Source organism: Rhea americana, unplaced genomic scaffold (genome assembly GCF_003343005.1).
Source record: "Rhea americana isolate MKP2758 unplaced genomic scaffold, rheAme1 scaffold_19, whole genome shotgun sequence".
Taxonomy (NCBI): domain Eukaryota; kingdom Metazoa; phylum Chordata; class Aves; order Rheiformes; family Rheidae; genus Rhea; species Rhea americana.
The window spans coordinates 6,648,883-6,664,947 of NW_028186038.1; the positions used below are offsets into that span (position 1 = coordinate 6,648,883).

At 37.2% G+C, this 16,065-nt stretch overlaps 1 protein-coding gene across 1 annotated transcript; it reads left to right on the forward strand.

Annotated features, from left to right (window-relative positions):
- Window positions 1-5: 5 nt before the first annotated feature.
- Window positions 6-13,838, forward strand: ATRIP (ATR interacting protein; the record flags this gene model as incomplete). The annotated part of the gene is made up of 13 exons (XM_085302564.1): window positions 6-90; window positions 1,042-1,124; window positions 1,978-2,148; window positions 2,771-2,886; window positions 4,076-4,236; window positions 5,434-5,529; window positions 6,334-6,463; window positions 7,609-8,340; window positions 8,949-9,091; window positions 9,662-9,753; window positions 10,736-10,819; window positions 11,102-11,351; window positions 12,752-13,838. Coding segments are annotated over 13 exons (2,211 nt in total), but the record flags the coding sequence as incomplete, so codon positions are not given.
- Between the last annotated feature and the right edge of the window lie 2,227 nt (window positions 13,839-16,065).

The following is a 16,065-nucleotide window of genomic DNA, read 5'->3' on the forward strand; positions in this document are numbered from 1 at the left end:
CGAGGGCCTCCTTCGCCTTGGGCAGCGTCAGCCAGCAGCCGGCGGCGGGCAGGCCCTGGGGCGACGGCGGCGGCGGCGGGCGGAGGAAAGGTGGGGGCGTGCGGGGGCCGGGCGCCGCGCTGCGGTTGGGCCCCGGCGTCTCCGCGCCCCGCCGCTTGCTCGTGTCGGTCAGGGGCAGCTCGGTGGCTGCCCTCGCTGGGGTTCCTGGAGCCGCTTTGCACTGTCGCAGCCTTGAGAAGCTGTTTCTCGTCTGCTTAGGAGTTGCTTCCGTTTATTGCAAAAGAGAGTTTGGTTGTCAAAGCTTCGCGGCGGTAAAGCGTATGTTTAAGGAAATAGTTAAAGACTTGAACCGTTAATGTCTAAGCAGTAAGACAGCATTAAGAAAAACGTACCAGGAACTTACTTTCTGGTAATGCTAATATGTGTGATAATGCTTACCTGCAATGTTGATATCCTGCGTTAGGCACATTTCACAAACCTTTAATGTGTTTTAAGGATCATGTATAGCGCTGTGCGTGTTGGCCATCAGACTGTTTTATTCCTAACCGTTAACTTTCACTAGAAAATGCCTAATACGTTTCATATTAACAATTGATTTTTGAATATACTTGCTCCTTAAAAAGAATAATCTCTTGTTCATAAATACCATACTGGGAACTTAAATCCTGTAAGTAAGCGTTAGCACTGCAAATATTTATAATCTCTCTGGATCAGAAAGTTCTGTTAACCCTTACTCATGCAGTCTACAATAACTAAATTAACTTGGAGGAAATACTTGCAGTTACTGTCAGGTGATTTTGTATATGTTCTTATGTGTTAAGATACTAGAAATGGTTGTGGGGGGAAGGATTTTCTATTTTCCAAAACTCGTGCACAGGCAGTAATAACGTTACTGTCATGATTAGATGTGTGCAACTTAACTGTTTTTAGGGACAAAATATTTTTAAAATATTGAAAAGTGTGTGATGGTTAGTAACAAAATTTTAAGATGTTAAATCATCAGTGATGTACTTCATTCGTGCCTCTCTTTTTCTGCAACAGGAAGCAGTACAGAAGATAGTCTGATTAAAGATGCATTCCAGTTTGAAGTATTACAAACACAGCATGAAGAAATTAAGCAAAAGGTTAGCAATGTCCTCACTTTCCCTTTAGATTCCTTGCTATAAAGCTGAATATCACCTCTTTCTGATACAGCTAATTGAAAGGCAGGATGCGTTTGGTTGCAAGTATTTCTTTCTAATCAAGTTATTTTGTAATCTTCGAAGCAATGCATATCAATGCATATAAAAAGCTTAATTCTATAACCAGCTCTAGCACTGTTAAGAGTGAGAGCAATATTTTATTTCCTGGTCATTTTAGATTAGCAAACACTGATTCGTCAGTTCTTCTTCCTTTTTTTTTGTCAGATCTATTCTTCTCTAYTTGTCCATTGAGCTAGTCAGCAAAAGTTGTTTTGTGAAACTTAAAGATTTGAGAAGGTTATGCTTAAGCATAACCTGTTTCTGAGTGATCGTGTCTGTTTGGAGAATATTGGAGAGTATATATGTCATGAAGATGCTGTCCGGGGGTGGTAGTTTGTCTTAGGACAGTGTGGTTATTGGGTGCTATTTTAGATGAGATTTATAGTTAGTTTATCATTGTTATCATCCAAACAGTAAATAGAATGTTGTATGACTGGAATGCTTTTCAAARAAGGAATTTAATTGTGGAGGATGAGAACGCTCTCTGAGGCCTATTGGGATGGAATAAGCACGTATACCTTTGCTGTCATYTTATAATTCTGTTAGAGAAAATGGGAGTTGAGTCTGATTTAATGAGAAACAGATTAGAAGCAACACTGCAGAATGTCYGAACTGGTTATAGAAGCATTTTCTCTGTAGAAAGTAAAAATAAACTTAACTTTCAACCATAGAGATAATGATGCAAATCCATACTTTTGGTTAAARACATGGTCTGTTGAAATTTATCTGTTTGCAGCTGAAAGAAATGCAAGATGAAATTCTTACTAAAAATGGAGAAATTAAAATTTTGCGAGACTCAATGCAGCAGATGGAGTATGCTATAGAGGAACAGAAAAAATCATATATGCTGTTGGAACAGGAAAAATCTCAGGCCCTAAGTGAAAAAGAAAAAGAGTTCTCCAAAAAGGTATGCAACTGTATCAATTACCTATACATCACATGCAGAAGGTAGTTTTATGACTTAATGAAGTCACAGGCCATTTAGTCAAAGGAAGGGCATTTGTATGAAATTTCAAAAATGTGTATGCTTTGTTATCTAGAAGAAAACGTAAGAACTTTCTGAAGTTTTTCTTCTACCAAAATAAAAGAACAAATTTAAAGTGGCAGAAGTTTTTTCTCTTTTTTTTTAAGCAATTCCCAGAACACTACAATTAGAACATATTTTAAAATGGAGAGATTGGACAGCATACACTCTATGACTCTGATCATCTGMTTGCTGTTCCTATTGCCGTCATCTTTCTCAAAGGGCTGAAGAGGACAGTGGCTGCTAATGTGCCATTTACTCTGCTGTTTACAGCCTCTTTATAATCATGATCTGCCTATTACTTGATATACCACAACAGGTCATATACTTTTTGCCTTAACTTTGACACTTGGTTGTAAGTACATACACTTGGAGATCCTATGCAGAGATCACAGAAAGCAGGTGGTAATGTTGAAAATTTATGATAATTCTGCTTGTTCTGCAGTTGTGACACCACTAACTGATTCTGTAAGAGTAAAACCATGCTTTTTATTTCATCTTTCAGTTAATGTCACTGCAGTCAGAGTTGCAGTTCAAAGACGCAGAAATGAATGAGTTAAGAACACGACTTCAGAACTGCGAAAGAAGTAGGCTTGTTGCTCAAACTGTTTTAACGCCAAGGTATTAATTTTGGAAAATGGAATTTGTGTGCTTCTTTTCAATATGTGGGCTTAGTGTTACAGATGTTTTCTGTCTTCATGTAGCTCTTAGTTCTGTTTTCTTGAAAAAAATACAAAAAAGTCTTTTGACCTCCATGGAACTTGCTCAGAGAGTCTTCCATGTGTCTATGGCACAAATACAGAGGAAAAAAGCTTGTCACTTTGCTGCACATACTTATGAATTCAACATATATTCATCAGATGTATGCTTCAACACATCTGAAGCCTGAAAAACATAAAACACTGTCCAGATTAGTCCTTCAGTTCTTGTTAATTTTATTCAAAGAAACTTTTTTTTCGCTGTAGTACTAAGTGTTTTACTTGAAAGATGTTCCGTTTTACCAGGCTCTTTCAGAAAAATGAAGAACAGTTACTGTTTCCCAAAATACAGAAAACTGTTAGAATGTAAACTTCTGAGTTCTTCTAGTATTACAACTGCACTGTTCTTCTCTGACTCTCTACTCATCTGATTAGCTCTGAATTTACAAAGCACATTTGTTTATGATTTTCTGATTGTTTTGTGGGCTGATTTGTTTTGCAATTCCTCTGTTGTTTCACTGAGCTAGTTCTCAGAGCTTCTGAGGCCCTTTCTGTTCCCTTAGGGAACAGAAAGAACATCCAACTTCCTCCTTATCTTGGACTAATTTGTATGGACAATTTCTCCTTGCCTTGTGATTCATGGATCTTAAGACATTTGATAGATGTATTCTTAAAATTTGAGAGCTAGACTTAGTTCTCCAGGACCCCAGGTTTTCCTTTCTGGAATACTTCTAAAGAAACTGAGATGTTCCAGTACATTACGATCCCTGTTGTGTACTCTGAATTGAACATCTTGCAGTACAAAAGATGAAGCTTTTTTCAAATAAAATGTTCTGTGATCTTTCCCTAAATGTATTTATACAGTTAAGATATTTTATTGTTTATACAGCTGAAATAATTTATTTTTGTTGTGAAGAATCTGGTTTTGTGGATTATAAGMTATTAACAAAATTTTAAAATAGTTCATGTCTTCAGTTTTCTTCTTGAGTGTACAGTGAAATACCTTAATAGCTTTTGCGATATTATTTTTTTTAAACAGATCATTGTTTATTGTCTAACAAAATAATTCAAAAAAATAATAGTTTTATCAGAGCATTTGATTTTTATTTTAGTCCTAAAAAAAATCTTGCAGTCCCAGTGAAATCAGAAGGATGTTCTCCACAGCCTGGAAAAAGATCTTTTCCTACAAAAGAATCTTTCAATGCTGAAATGTCCGCTAGACCATCCTGTTCTTCGGGAAATCTGTTTGTCCAGAGTTCTTTGGTAAAGGAAGGTAAACTGATATGTAGCAACAAATATTTCAAGTTATATATATATGAAATTCTGGCTTATATTTTTCTTCATASGATGTGACTAAATGGTTTCAATAACTTAATTGTAGAAAAAAGCAAAAGTTTTGTTTTAATTTGTCTTTGCTTAAATTTCTTTCTGTTCTGTAGCAATTGATGTTAAATAGCTATGACTGAAAATTGCATCAATGTGCTCTTACTTCATGCCTTGGTAAACACCAATATACCAGATGCCAAGATGTCAGCAATGAAATATATGTGGGTTGTAGTGAGCAACTTCCCTTTATTAAGTGATGAACTTAAATATTGAAATTGATGCCTGCCTTTCTCACTGAAGAAAGAAGAACTGAAAATAATTTGCCTATTTCTTGAACAGGACTGCTGATCAAATTACAGATTTGTTTATTATCACATTTTGGCTTTAATAAGCAGACCTTTTTTGGCAGTTTATTGTAAGTGGTATATATTTAGCCATGTCAAAAGAAGGAACTGAAAYAGTTTATTCATCTACTCTTTTATGTGTATTAACTGTGTGAGCAACATCAACTCTTAAAAACAAAACCAAAAAAACTCCAATAGCTTTGAGGTGTAACTGTTGCTATTCACTTCAGACCACTGCTTCAACAGAGATGACCCCCTGCTACCTACACTCGATATGTCTATTTTTTTGAAAAACACGATTTTTTTTTCTTCTCTACAAGCTTGTTTCTCAAGCAAGGCTTTGGGTCGTAGTTCTGGGTGGTAAGTGTGATGGATGTAGCTGATTGAAAGATTAAATAATCTTCAAATCTTCAAACCTACTGAGGGTTTTGAGAAATTTATTTTTATTTTTAACTACAATAATTCTGTAAACCTCTGCTAGTTGTGGGAAGTCAGCTTTAGGGTTTTTTTTCCTAAAAGAAAAGTAGAGAGCAATGGTACTGAAGAATCTATAAAACATTCAGCAGTAAAGGTGAAATTTTAGTCAGCTTTCTAATTTATTTTGCAGAGTAATTAATTCTGTTTGCCACACAGCTCTTAACTCTAGTATAAGTTTGCCATCACTGAGTTTAACAAAATAAATGTCTTCAGTGGTCTGCTGTCTATCACAAGAATGGTTAATTGGATGTGTATAAAGCATAGATACAGATTTTTAAACACTCTTGTTCTAATATTAGAATTATTATTACTATTTCTTTTAGAGAGCAAGATACCTCATCCTGAAGTTTTACCTGTGAAGCAAGAAGCAATGGGAAAAAAAAAATGCTACAGCGCTGTACATAAACCAAACACTCAAGGTAACTTAATCTCTTAATACAGAAGCAATGAGCATTTCTGAGGAGCAACTGTGTGATACTGAGGAGCCTGCTGTGTACAACATCACTACACAGAATGGTGGTTTTGAACTAGTCTCTTTATTGGTTTGAATATTGTGATTTTACAGTAAAACATTTCAGATTGTATTATTATCTTGCCTCCTAACAACATTGTTACATTGTTATTGTATGGAGCAAATAGTTGGCTAGGTTTTTGTTTTATAGAACTATACGGATCAAAAAGTATTTGGTTATTATAAGGTTGGCTCTTTCTATATGACTGTTATCTTGCTTTTTATTGTAAATAAATATAAAACAGGAAAAATACATATATTTTTATATAAATAAAAGCAATAGAGGAACATTTATAACAGTCAGCACCAGGAAGTTTTCAGTGTTCTACTTCATTTTGATTTCAGAATAAAATCGCATCACGTATATATATATATATATATATATATGTATTTTTTTTTTTTAAAGGTCTGGACCAGAACACGTAGGGCAAGTGATCAGGATAGTTGGGTTATGCAATCATTTGGCTTGAGATATCTTATGAATATGAAATTGTAATGTAATATATCTCTAAATCTGATTACTATTTACATCATATCTTAGTATTTCTGAAAATCATTCTCTAATTAGAAGTAGAGAAATACAGCAGACTTTTTTAATTTAAAAAGATTTTGAGATTGCGTGTGCTGTAAAAAAAAGATTAATCTTTTGGAATATGATTTTTGTTTCTGTTGACAGTAAAGGTTCTCCAAAGACAATTATGTATCCTTTCAGGTTCTATCTTACTAAATGCACTGATGAAGCAGCCTATTGTCCCTGGGTCTTTACTAGGGCTCTGTCATCTTCTTAGCAGTAACTCTGAGGCTCTTCCAGGAGCTATCTTGCAGCCTAACTTTTTGGATTCGTAAGTTATATTTTTATTTTTGTTTTTAAACTATCTGATATGTTCTTAGTAGTGGCCTGTATGTTTCTTTCATGTAAGAAACCTCATTACTGTTACATGTTAAATGCTGTTTTGATTAGGCCATTTGATGCAAAAATTGGAACACCATTCTGCATCTTTGATTATTGTAGGTATTAAACATTCGAGCAACACTAAAACTATTTTTTTATTAGAGGAAGGCATAGAAACATGTTTTGAAAAACCTGAGAATGGCTGTTAGCAGCTACTATCATTAACAGTTTGAGAGCATGAAGTTTGCATTGCAACGAGGGAAGCATATTGAACTTGATCATGAGTTCCTTAAAAGCTAGGAAAATCATTGAAAAGCTGATTGGAAAGAAAGGGTAGAGTTTATATCTTTTGTCTATATTATATGTGATTTTTTTTCTCCAGATATTTATTTATAGTGACCTTTTTAAGCATTTTAAATATGAATATTGGATATAAAAATTTTGAGAACAAACCCTATTTTTATCTGCTCTATTCATCTTTTGTTGATTTTTTTTTTTTTTTTTTAAGTTCACTTGAACATTTAGGCAGAGTTTATTAAATTCAAGATGACAGGATGATACCTTGTAAATGTTTTCTTTCTGTAATTACTGGTGCAAGAGACCTTTGAATATAGGTTTGTAATACCGTCTTCTAACATTACTTACTGTTAAGTCTTTTTTATATGCTTCTGCATATGCTTTATGGTATGTGCTTGGCCTTTGTAGCTGGAGTTTGACAGGTTTGTCATTGAAGGGTTTCCCCTTTCCCCAACACATTACATAGAAAATGTATATTGAAAGTCTCTGGTCAAGGTAATCTTTTTTCTTTGTCTGTTTTCTAAGGAACTGGTGAAGTTACTCAGCTGCCTATTCTTAAATACTTGCACAACACTTAAGAGTGCTTTTAAATTGCTCTTCCATGCAGGTATCAAGGAGTAGGAGTTTTTTAATTTACATTGTATTTTGAGAACAGACATCTCTTACTACTGTAGCTATTCTATATTTGATTCAGAATATAGGTAATTTACATTTCAAGTGTTTGTATAAGAACACTTGCTATGTTCTCTCTTTTTCTTTTGTTGAAGTATTTCCCTTCTTTTAATTTTATTTGGTTAGGAAGCCTACAGGAATACCCAGCATCAGGACAACTCGAGAAGAAATTGCTTCTCTTGTATCCTTGAGAGAAGCTCAAAAACTTGCAATAACAGGATTGAACTTGATTGCTATGGATGAAGGGTCATCTGAAGGAAGTCTAGCAGAAAGTGGTGGAGAGTATATGCACCTCAAACGTTGCAAGATCCGAGGCGCTGTGCATCTCTTGCCATTGGTAGAACACTATATTGGTGCATACTGTCAAGCAGTACAATTTGTGGACAAGTCACTAAATGGTTCTTGTGGAAACCATTCAGTTGTTTCTTCGAGAACTAATGCAAATGTGGTATCAAGTAAGGAGGACTTCAGATTGTCTCTTGAAGAAACTACAGTTGTATCTCTGGGCATTCTTTATTATTTGGTATTTTATAGCTGGGATGTTGTTCACACATTGCTGTCTTCTGAGGTGGAAAGAGACTCTGCTGTTGGAAATGAACAGGTTTCCCAGATGGACAAAAATATGTTGTGTGATAATCAGCATGGTAATAAAGAAGATAGTAGGATACAAAGAGGACTACATGCAGCTTCACGAGATGAACCTAATAATGATCAAGCTCAACATTCTTTGTTCAAAAAGTTGCTTCAGGTTTTAGCTTTTTCTGCTGCAGCAGGCTCCCAGACTGACAGTATACTAAACCAAAGCCTAAAAGTTTTGGTGAAATTAGCTGAAAATTCAACAATGGACTTGCTAATAAAGTAAGTCAGTAATGGCATTAAAATTATTTCAAGCCATTTATTGATTAGTAGTTTTTAGTCTATTGAAACTAGGTTGTGCAGATGACCATGAAAGTTGCGACACGTATCGGAGAGTATCATCGGAGAACAGCAGCTGAGGATCTTTGCAGTGCTTTACTGCTCATGAATTTGATAACTACCCCACATCAATGACATAATTTGGTTATATGTTTATATTAAGCAGTTGCTGTTGCCTCATTGCATGGTTGCAACTTGAAAGTAAGAAAACTTCTTAAGGCCATATGTAGTTGATTAGAATACACATAACATTCATGCTGGGTTTTTTGCAATTACTGGTAAAATGCATAAGAAATTGAAACACTTGGCTTTCATTCTGGCAAGTAAATTCTGCCTGATAATGGTCTAATGTGCAACCACAGAGTTAACTGGAAAACGTAATGGGAAATGTTTTTCATTGTACTACTTTTTATTTATGACTTGTAATTTGAGATCAGGTATATTCTGAATGGCTAAAAAGGCACAAATTATAATGTTGTGTACAAGAAATGGTGAATTAATCTCAACTTGTCAGTGCATTTCCCATTTCTAATTCTCATTTTCTTTTAAAGATTTCAGGACTTATTTAATAACCAGATACTGTTCCGTTGTCTGTGTCCAGAGACACCCTTGCACGCTGTCCTTCTGACTGTGAGACTGTTRTCTATTTCTGCTCAACACCACATGTTGGTTGCTCAACTTTGTTCTCATTCAGGTAAAAGATTGTCTAACACAGTTTTATCAGCTGAAGGTTAGTTAGCATGACTAAAGGTAATACTTTGCAGCAAGGCTTATTTGTACTAAAACCTAAAAAGATAAACCCTAACATTATGTGAAAACTTGCTTTCTAATCCTGAGTTTCAGTTACTGTTTGAAGAGTATTTTATCTTCCAATGTCTGTCTAAAGTGCTTTTGACACTCATGTGGATTTCAAAACACATTTTCAAGATTCACGTTTATTTTATTAAAAGTTGAGGGGGAAAAGGGGCTTTTGAGGAGGTTATGGGTAATTCCATTCTGTAGGATATCTGCACTTCATGACATTATGAGCTTGCGGATTTCAGTACTCTGTGTGACAAACAGTCCTTGTCCAGTTCCTTATCAGTAAAGGAGGGGAATATTATCACAAGCACATATGTGAAGTTTAGAGATGGTGCTTTCTTCAGCACTGCTTAAAAAGTCTGCACTCTACATATTTTCTGTAATGTTGTTCTCTGTGACAAAATTAATTATTATCATAAACAATTGACCACCTGGGAAAAGAACAAAGCTCTCTCTATTTCAGACACCTGCCTTCTTCTTGCACTGTACATGTATATTACATCAAGACCAGATAAATCTGCATCTGAAATGCTTTGGCTTCAGTTAGAACAAGAGGTAACCACAGCTTTTTGTACAAGTGCTTCTTCCTGCTGTTTCCTGTTTGGGCTGGTGAGGGAGCWAGGGAATGCCCAAACTGACTGAAGAAAACAAGTTCTCTGTTCAACTGAAACAGAACATTTCCAAAACTTAGTTGGCTTCTGTAATAAGGGATTATATTTGCTTTCAAGAGCAGCTGTTGAAAGAATTGGGAACAAACTATTGTTGAAGATAATGTCTTCAAGACATTATCATATACACTGACAGAGCAGTCATAGAGAAGTCACTGAAAAAGCATGGAACATCCTCAGATAGCTGGAAATGTTAAAGATCTTCAAGGTCAGAGGTTCAAAACTATTCTGCGTTTACATTGGTAGAAGAGTAAAAGGAAGCAAGATCTGTGTTTCGTTTTGATTGTACTATTTAATTCTGATCTTAAGAGTTACAATGGATGAATGACAGCCTCTGGCAACTGATGATTATATTCATTGCGTTTAGTGAAATACTAGCTTGCCCTATAGCTGTGCTTTTTAAATAAAGGAAGAACAGCTTTTGTATTTAGTTTGTACTGACAGGAGCAACCTGCTCTGTGGGGATCTATCATTTGCTTCACTCTTAACTCTTGTTTGAAATAATTTTGAACCATTTCCTAAAACTATTTTTACTATCTGCATGTCTGCATTGTTATATTCGGAAAGTGTAAAACATGATTTGTGTGCACTGAGTTAAGCCCTGTCACAACTTGCCAGCCTTTCTCACCAGAAAGCTGGAAAGGTTTCAGTGTAAGGCAATTTCCATGGCTGTAAAGTTTCATTAGAAAACTTGTTAACAATATTTTGAAGGGAGTAAGGGGGAAGAAACAACTGTTAACRAAAAGAAAAAATTTTGAAACTAGTAATGAAATGTCATTTCTACTTCCCTTTATTTGCAGCTTAATTATTTGATAATTCTGCAGAACCCTAGTACTCACTGTAATGCAATCTGCGTGTTTTTGTAATAGACGCTTAGACTGCTGACAAGGTGTTTGCGGTGTTCCAGTCCAGCGGTTTCACTACTTGGTACTGATTGCCAATGTAATCTTGAGGTATGTCACCAGAGTTATTGATTTTTAACCTACTGAAAATTTCAAGATGCACCTAACAATGTTAAAGTACATTTTTATGCCCCCCCCTTCTTTTTAGCTGCCCTGGAGCAGAATTGTGCTGTATTTTGAAAGCTGCCTTCTCCAGGAAGGCTTGCTTTTCCTTGCTAGAAAATATTACAGAACTTGGATGTTTGAAAAGATTGATGAATAAAGATCGTAATAAGTTTTCCACTGTTGTAATTTTATTTTGTGCACTGAGTTGATTTTTTTTTCCTCTTTCAGGTGGTTAAGGCACTAATTATAATGTTACACAGACAGTGGATGAAGATTAGAAGGTCTGAGAGCACACTGTGTACAYATAAGGAAAACATTGTTCAATTTTTACGAGATGCTGTTTTACTCTTACACAGCCTATCTCAGAAAGATAAACTGTTCCATGAACACTGTTTGGAAGTTCTCCATCAATATGACCAAGCCATGCCTGGTGTAAGAGCCATTCTCAAAAAAACTCAAAAATTGAGTGCCTGTGAAGGTAAAAATTAGTGAAATGATAGGTTGCTTGTATGTACATGTTTTTTTTCTGTTTAATACTGAGGAAAGGGAAATTCCATTTGTGCCCCTTTCCTCATTTAACAAGTACCATGTACCAAATGCTGTGGATGGTTGTTGCTTAGACTGAGAGGGCAATCTATGGTGTAGTGTTCCTCAGACTTCATTACACTGACCCACTGTTCTTTTAATATTTTTTTTCCTCTTTCTTTTCTCCACACAAATATTCCCCTACCATCTGATCAAACTCTGTGCTTCAGCTTTTTTTTAGCTTAAGAATCGGCATTAAATGTTATCTCATGATAAAAATCATTACTCCATGTATCCAACTAGCATTACCCCCATTTTATTTCCCGCATCCTGAAATAGAATCTGTCTGTCTTCCTCTTCTCTCCCCTGCCCTTCCTCCATTTCCCCCAAAGCTTCTCTAGCAAAGGCACTGTCAGGATTTGCCTCTTGCTTTGTGCATTTCCTGTGCCTGCTTCCTACAGCAATTGCCTCTGGTGAAATTGCTTCTGTTCTTCATAGCTCACGTGTTTTCAGTCATGGCATTATTTATATACAYGTCTTGAAGCTAGTGTGAAGCCTATGCTCTAGTTTGCTACCAGATGTCAGACAATGTATCTGGCCTTATTTAGAACCAGTGATGAATCTTCCAGCACTAGTTCAAGCRTTGCATCAGAAAGGCTGTGCTAATGCAAGCATACCAATACTGACTGCAGAGCTTCTTTTGGAGATGCTGAACAGTGCGCCACGTGTTTGTGCTGTGCTGACTGCATAGAGTGAGCGTCCTGAGGTCTTCTAGAACTTCACCTAACACCTTGCCTAGTGGTGCTTGGGAATAGTCCAGAATAGTTTAACAGCATCTGATGYAGTGGTGCAGTGGTGCTGCATGCATGTTTTTGCAAACCTGCAGTTACCATTCAGGCTCCTGCATTAAATCACAAAATACTGTGCTTTTGCCCTAGCATCTCTTTAAAATTAGTTTACAGAAACTAAGTTTTAATTTCTTCAGTAGTCAAAACTTTTTCTAAAATAAATGGTCTTTACTGTTTTTTAATTCATAGCTAAGTTTAAGTGACTGTCAAGGTTAGTTCTCTTCTTGCTTTAGGTAGGCCTTAGAAAGGGGGATGAGGTAGAAAGGAGACATTTCTATGACAAAACACATATAATACCTCTTTGCACTGAACATCTTGATCTACAACATTAAGAAGCTTTTGAAAAGTTGTTTTAGAAGATAATAGAAAGCACTGACCTTTGAAAAAGGATATTTGCTGTAACCTTTTACAGGCAGTATTTCTTTAAAATGCAAAGAGATCTTGCCTATATTTACAGTATATTGAACATAAAATGACTTTTTGAAATGTGATTTTCTTGTTGCAGAACTGATTTTGGATGAATTGTATCCTCCTGAGCCAGAAGCAGAAGATCAAGGAATGGACTCCAGCTAGCTAACATCTAGCAAAAATCTCTGTCCTTACTTATCTAAGTCTTATTAATCATTGTCAGTGTAAATCTGAAATTTAAATCATTTTTTAAGTGATAAATAGAAATTTAGTCCGATCATTTTATTCAAGAGCCATCTAAATGTAACTGATGTCAAAGAAAGAAGTCTGATGTAAGAAACAGTTATACTGAAATGTACTCTTTTGCTGTGCAAAACCACTCATTGGCTTGTGAACAGTTCTCCTTATGAATTTCATCCTTTATGAAATTGCTGTGGGTGAACTGAAACTTCACTATTCTCCATTTTACTGTGACTGCAGCTTTATGATGCTGAATGTGATAGATGTTTTGGATCACTGAGTTGATACGGAAGTGTTTTGAAAATATTTGTTCTGTATCTTTTGCAGCTCTAACTTTCTTGCTTGATTTCAAGAATTCTCATGCTGACATTAGTAAATAGTTTACTGTGATTTTAATTTTTTTTGGAGAAATAACTTAGTTTGCAGTTYAGTTCTGTGTAAGAAATTCATCAAAATCTTCTAGTGATTACCTCAGTTCACTCATTTTTCTCAACTTCGTATTTCTGCTGAAAGTACCACTATTGAGGTAGCAAACTTTTTTTTTTTAAGTTCCCTTAGAAGAATGAGATGGTAAATGTTGAAGATAATATTCTCTTACTGTGCAAGAGGATAAATCTATGCAGAATAACCCTTTTTTGGTTGTAGTATCAGAATCTGCTTTGAGATGAAGATGAGTTCTGCTAATGATTGAAGGAAGAACTGCTGCTTTGCCCTTTCAGATATGTATGTTTATCAACTCATACTCAGTTGCAGGTATCAGCTGAACCTTAGATCCTAAAAGGGAAGTAAAAAAACAAAAAAAACAAACAAACAAAAAAAACCCCACCACCTTTCAGAACTAGTTAAGACAAGCCTGTGCACTATTTCAGTAGCATTTATACTTCCCTTTTTTGTGGGGGGGAAGCAGATACTTTATTCTAATTACAGTAAATGCTGGTTTACAACTCCTTGTGACAACTATCACTGTTTTCTACAAGTGCTTTAAGTGAAAGGTCCATCTAGGCTGCCTCTCGTAAGAAGGAAAAAAACCTTTCTTTAGGCCAAAGTTGCTTTTATTGTAGCCTCTGTATCAGAGGAGGGGAAGATATAAGATTCTGCAGATGGTAAACTAAATTAAAAACTGAAGTGCTTAACTGCCAAGAGGGAGATACTTAAGTAGTGCTTTTCTAATGTTTATCAGGACTCTGTAGCAATGTCTACTTTAAAGGAACGTTTTTGCTTCTGAATTCTAGATTTTACAGCTAAAGTGCATCWTCTTATAGCTGAGGGAATTGTAAAGGTGCAAAACCCTGCACTAAACAGATGCTCAGAGTGGCACAGAATCCTACCAGGACAGGGTAACAGAAGGGCAAAGAGCACTGTTTGCAGTGCTCTTAATTTAGAGCCCAATATTAACTGGCCTTTCACTACTGTTTTAATATCTTGGATTGTTTTTAACTTTTATCTGTTGTATAAGGAAGCACTACATCCTCCTCTCCAGGGTGTAGGAGGCAAATTAAAAGACTGCCTGCAGCTAGAGCAGGCCACAGAGCAAACACCCTCCTGTTTCAGTGCACAGCCCTGGGGTTGGGTAGGTGGTTTGTTTTCCCAGAGGGAAGGGGAGGAGTTYGGAAACTGTGGATTGCGTGGCTCTGGTCTCCTTCCCCTTTATCTCCCTAGGGCATCTCTTTGAGCAGGGCTGGACTTGAGGAAAAGATGTCCCAGAATTTCAGCTGCAGCAAGGAAGTAAAAGGTGCTTAACGTGCTTCATGAGAGCTGGAGCAGAGGCAGCTGTAGGAAGGACCCTTCCAGATAGATCCTTCYTCTCCTCCACAGTCAGCAAACACAACTGGCAGATTGTCTTGGTGATGGGATAGCACAGAAGCTGGGCATCCCCACGCCTTCCCCTTCGCAGCAGTCTGCGACACCCACAGGAGTTTCCTACAGGAGGAGGGAGAGAGCACTGCAGTGGGAGAGAAGCCCTTGGAGAGGGGGCCTGGGGGCAGAGGGCTGGACGGTTCCCTAAGAGGCTGCAGCCTACCCTGGTGTGCCTGGGCAAACAGGCACGCTYTAGGGTGCTGAACGTGCTCTTGCCTTGGCTCTCGCTGTCGGAGGAAACTTACCCCAAAACAGCGTAATAACCCAGTACCTCCTTTGGCCAAGGTTGCCAGGTACAAGCAGCACTTCTTCCACCCACAGTGCAGCCTTGCGATAAGCCTCCTCCTGTGCTACAGCTGGCAGCGCTCTGCTAGGCCGGGGCTGTTCACTGCTGCAACAGAGCCTTGCTGCAAGCCACTGCCGGCAGCTCTCAGCAAAAGGTTTTGGTGCCCTTGTAGCAGCTGAAGGACGACTGCCACGTTCCTGCTAAAAYGAAACGAGGTGGGACACACAGGCACATGAAGACAAAAGCCTTCCTTCCGAGCCCACGTATGTTTGAGTAACAACTACCCTAGAACTGCAGCCACAGCACTGGACAAGACCTGCTACAAAAATTTCACCTTACAAATGGGTATCATGACAGGAAATCACTTCACTTACCTGCTTTATATATATATTAAAAAAAAAAGGCAGTTCCTGGCCTTTAGGAGGAGAGCATGACAACACAAGTCAAAAGCCCCTTTCTTACTCAGAACTCTAACAACAGTCTTGAGAGGGTTAGCAGTGGTAGAGCGGTATCTGGCACTTAGAGGGGCTAAGGGGCAAATGTAGAGCTGTCCTAACAAAGATACAAGTGTCGCACTATCCCAAAGTGCAGTGAGCTGCCGTCRGCTCTGAACTGCTCTCTGCTGTTCTCATGACCTAACTTCTGTAAACATAACTTAAGAACATAAGATGCAGAACAGGCTTTTTTTTTGCATTTATACAACTTCTTTGGATAAATGGCACCAAATGAACTGTTAGAGGAGTCTGGACTAAAACCAATTAAGACACTCAAATTGTTGAAGCAATCCAAATTTACAGAACAAAAATTGYTTTAAAAGTTCCTGGCCTCATCTCAAGAAATGTGTGTATGGGAATTTGGTAAGAGGGAGAAATGTGTTACTGCTAAACATATAAACAGAAGTGCCTCTGAGGAGAAAATACTTAGGAAAATCCCTTCAACTGTTGCCTTTTGGCGCTTGACCCCCTCCGTTCACCCACGCAAACAGACCAACACCTGGATGTGTGCATCTACGCCCAGCAACTGGTTTC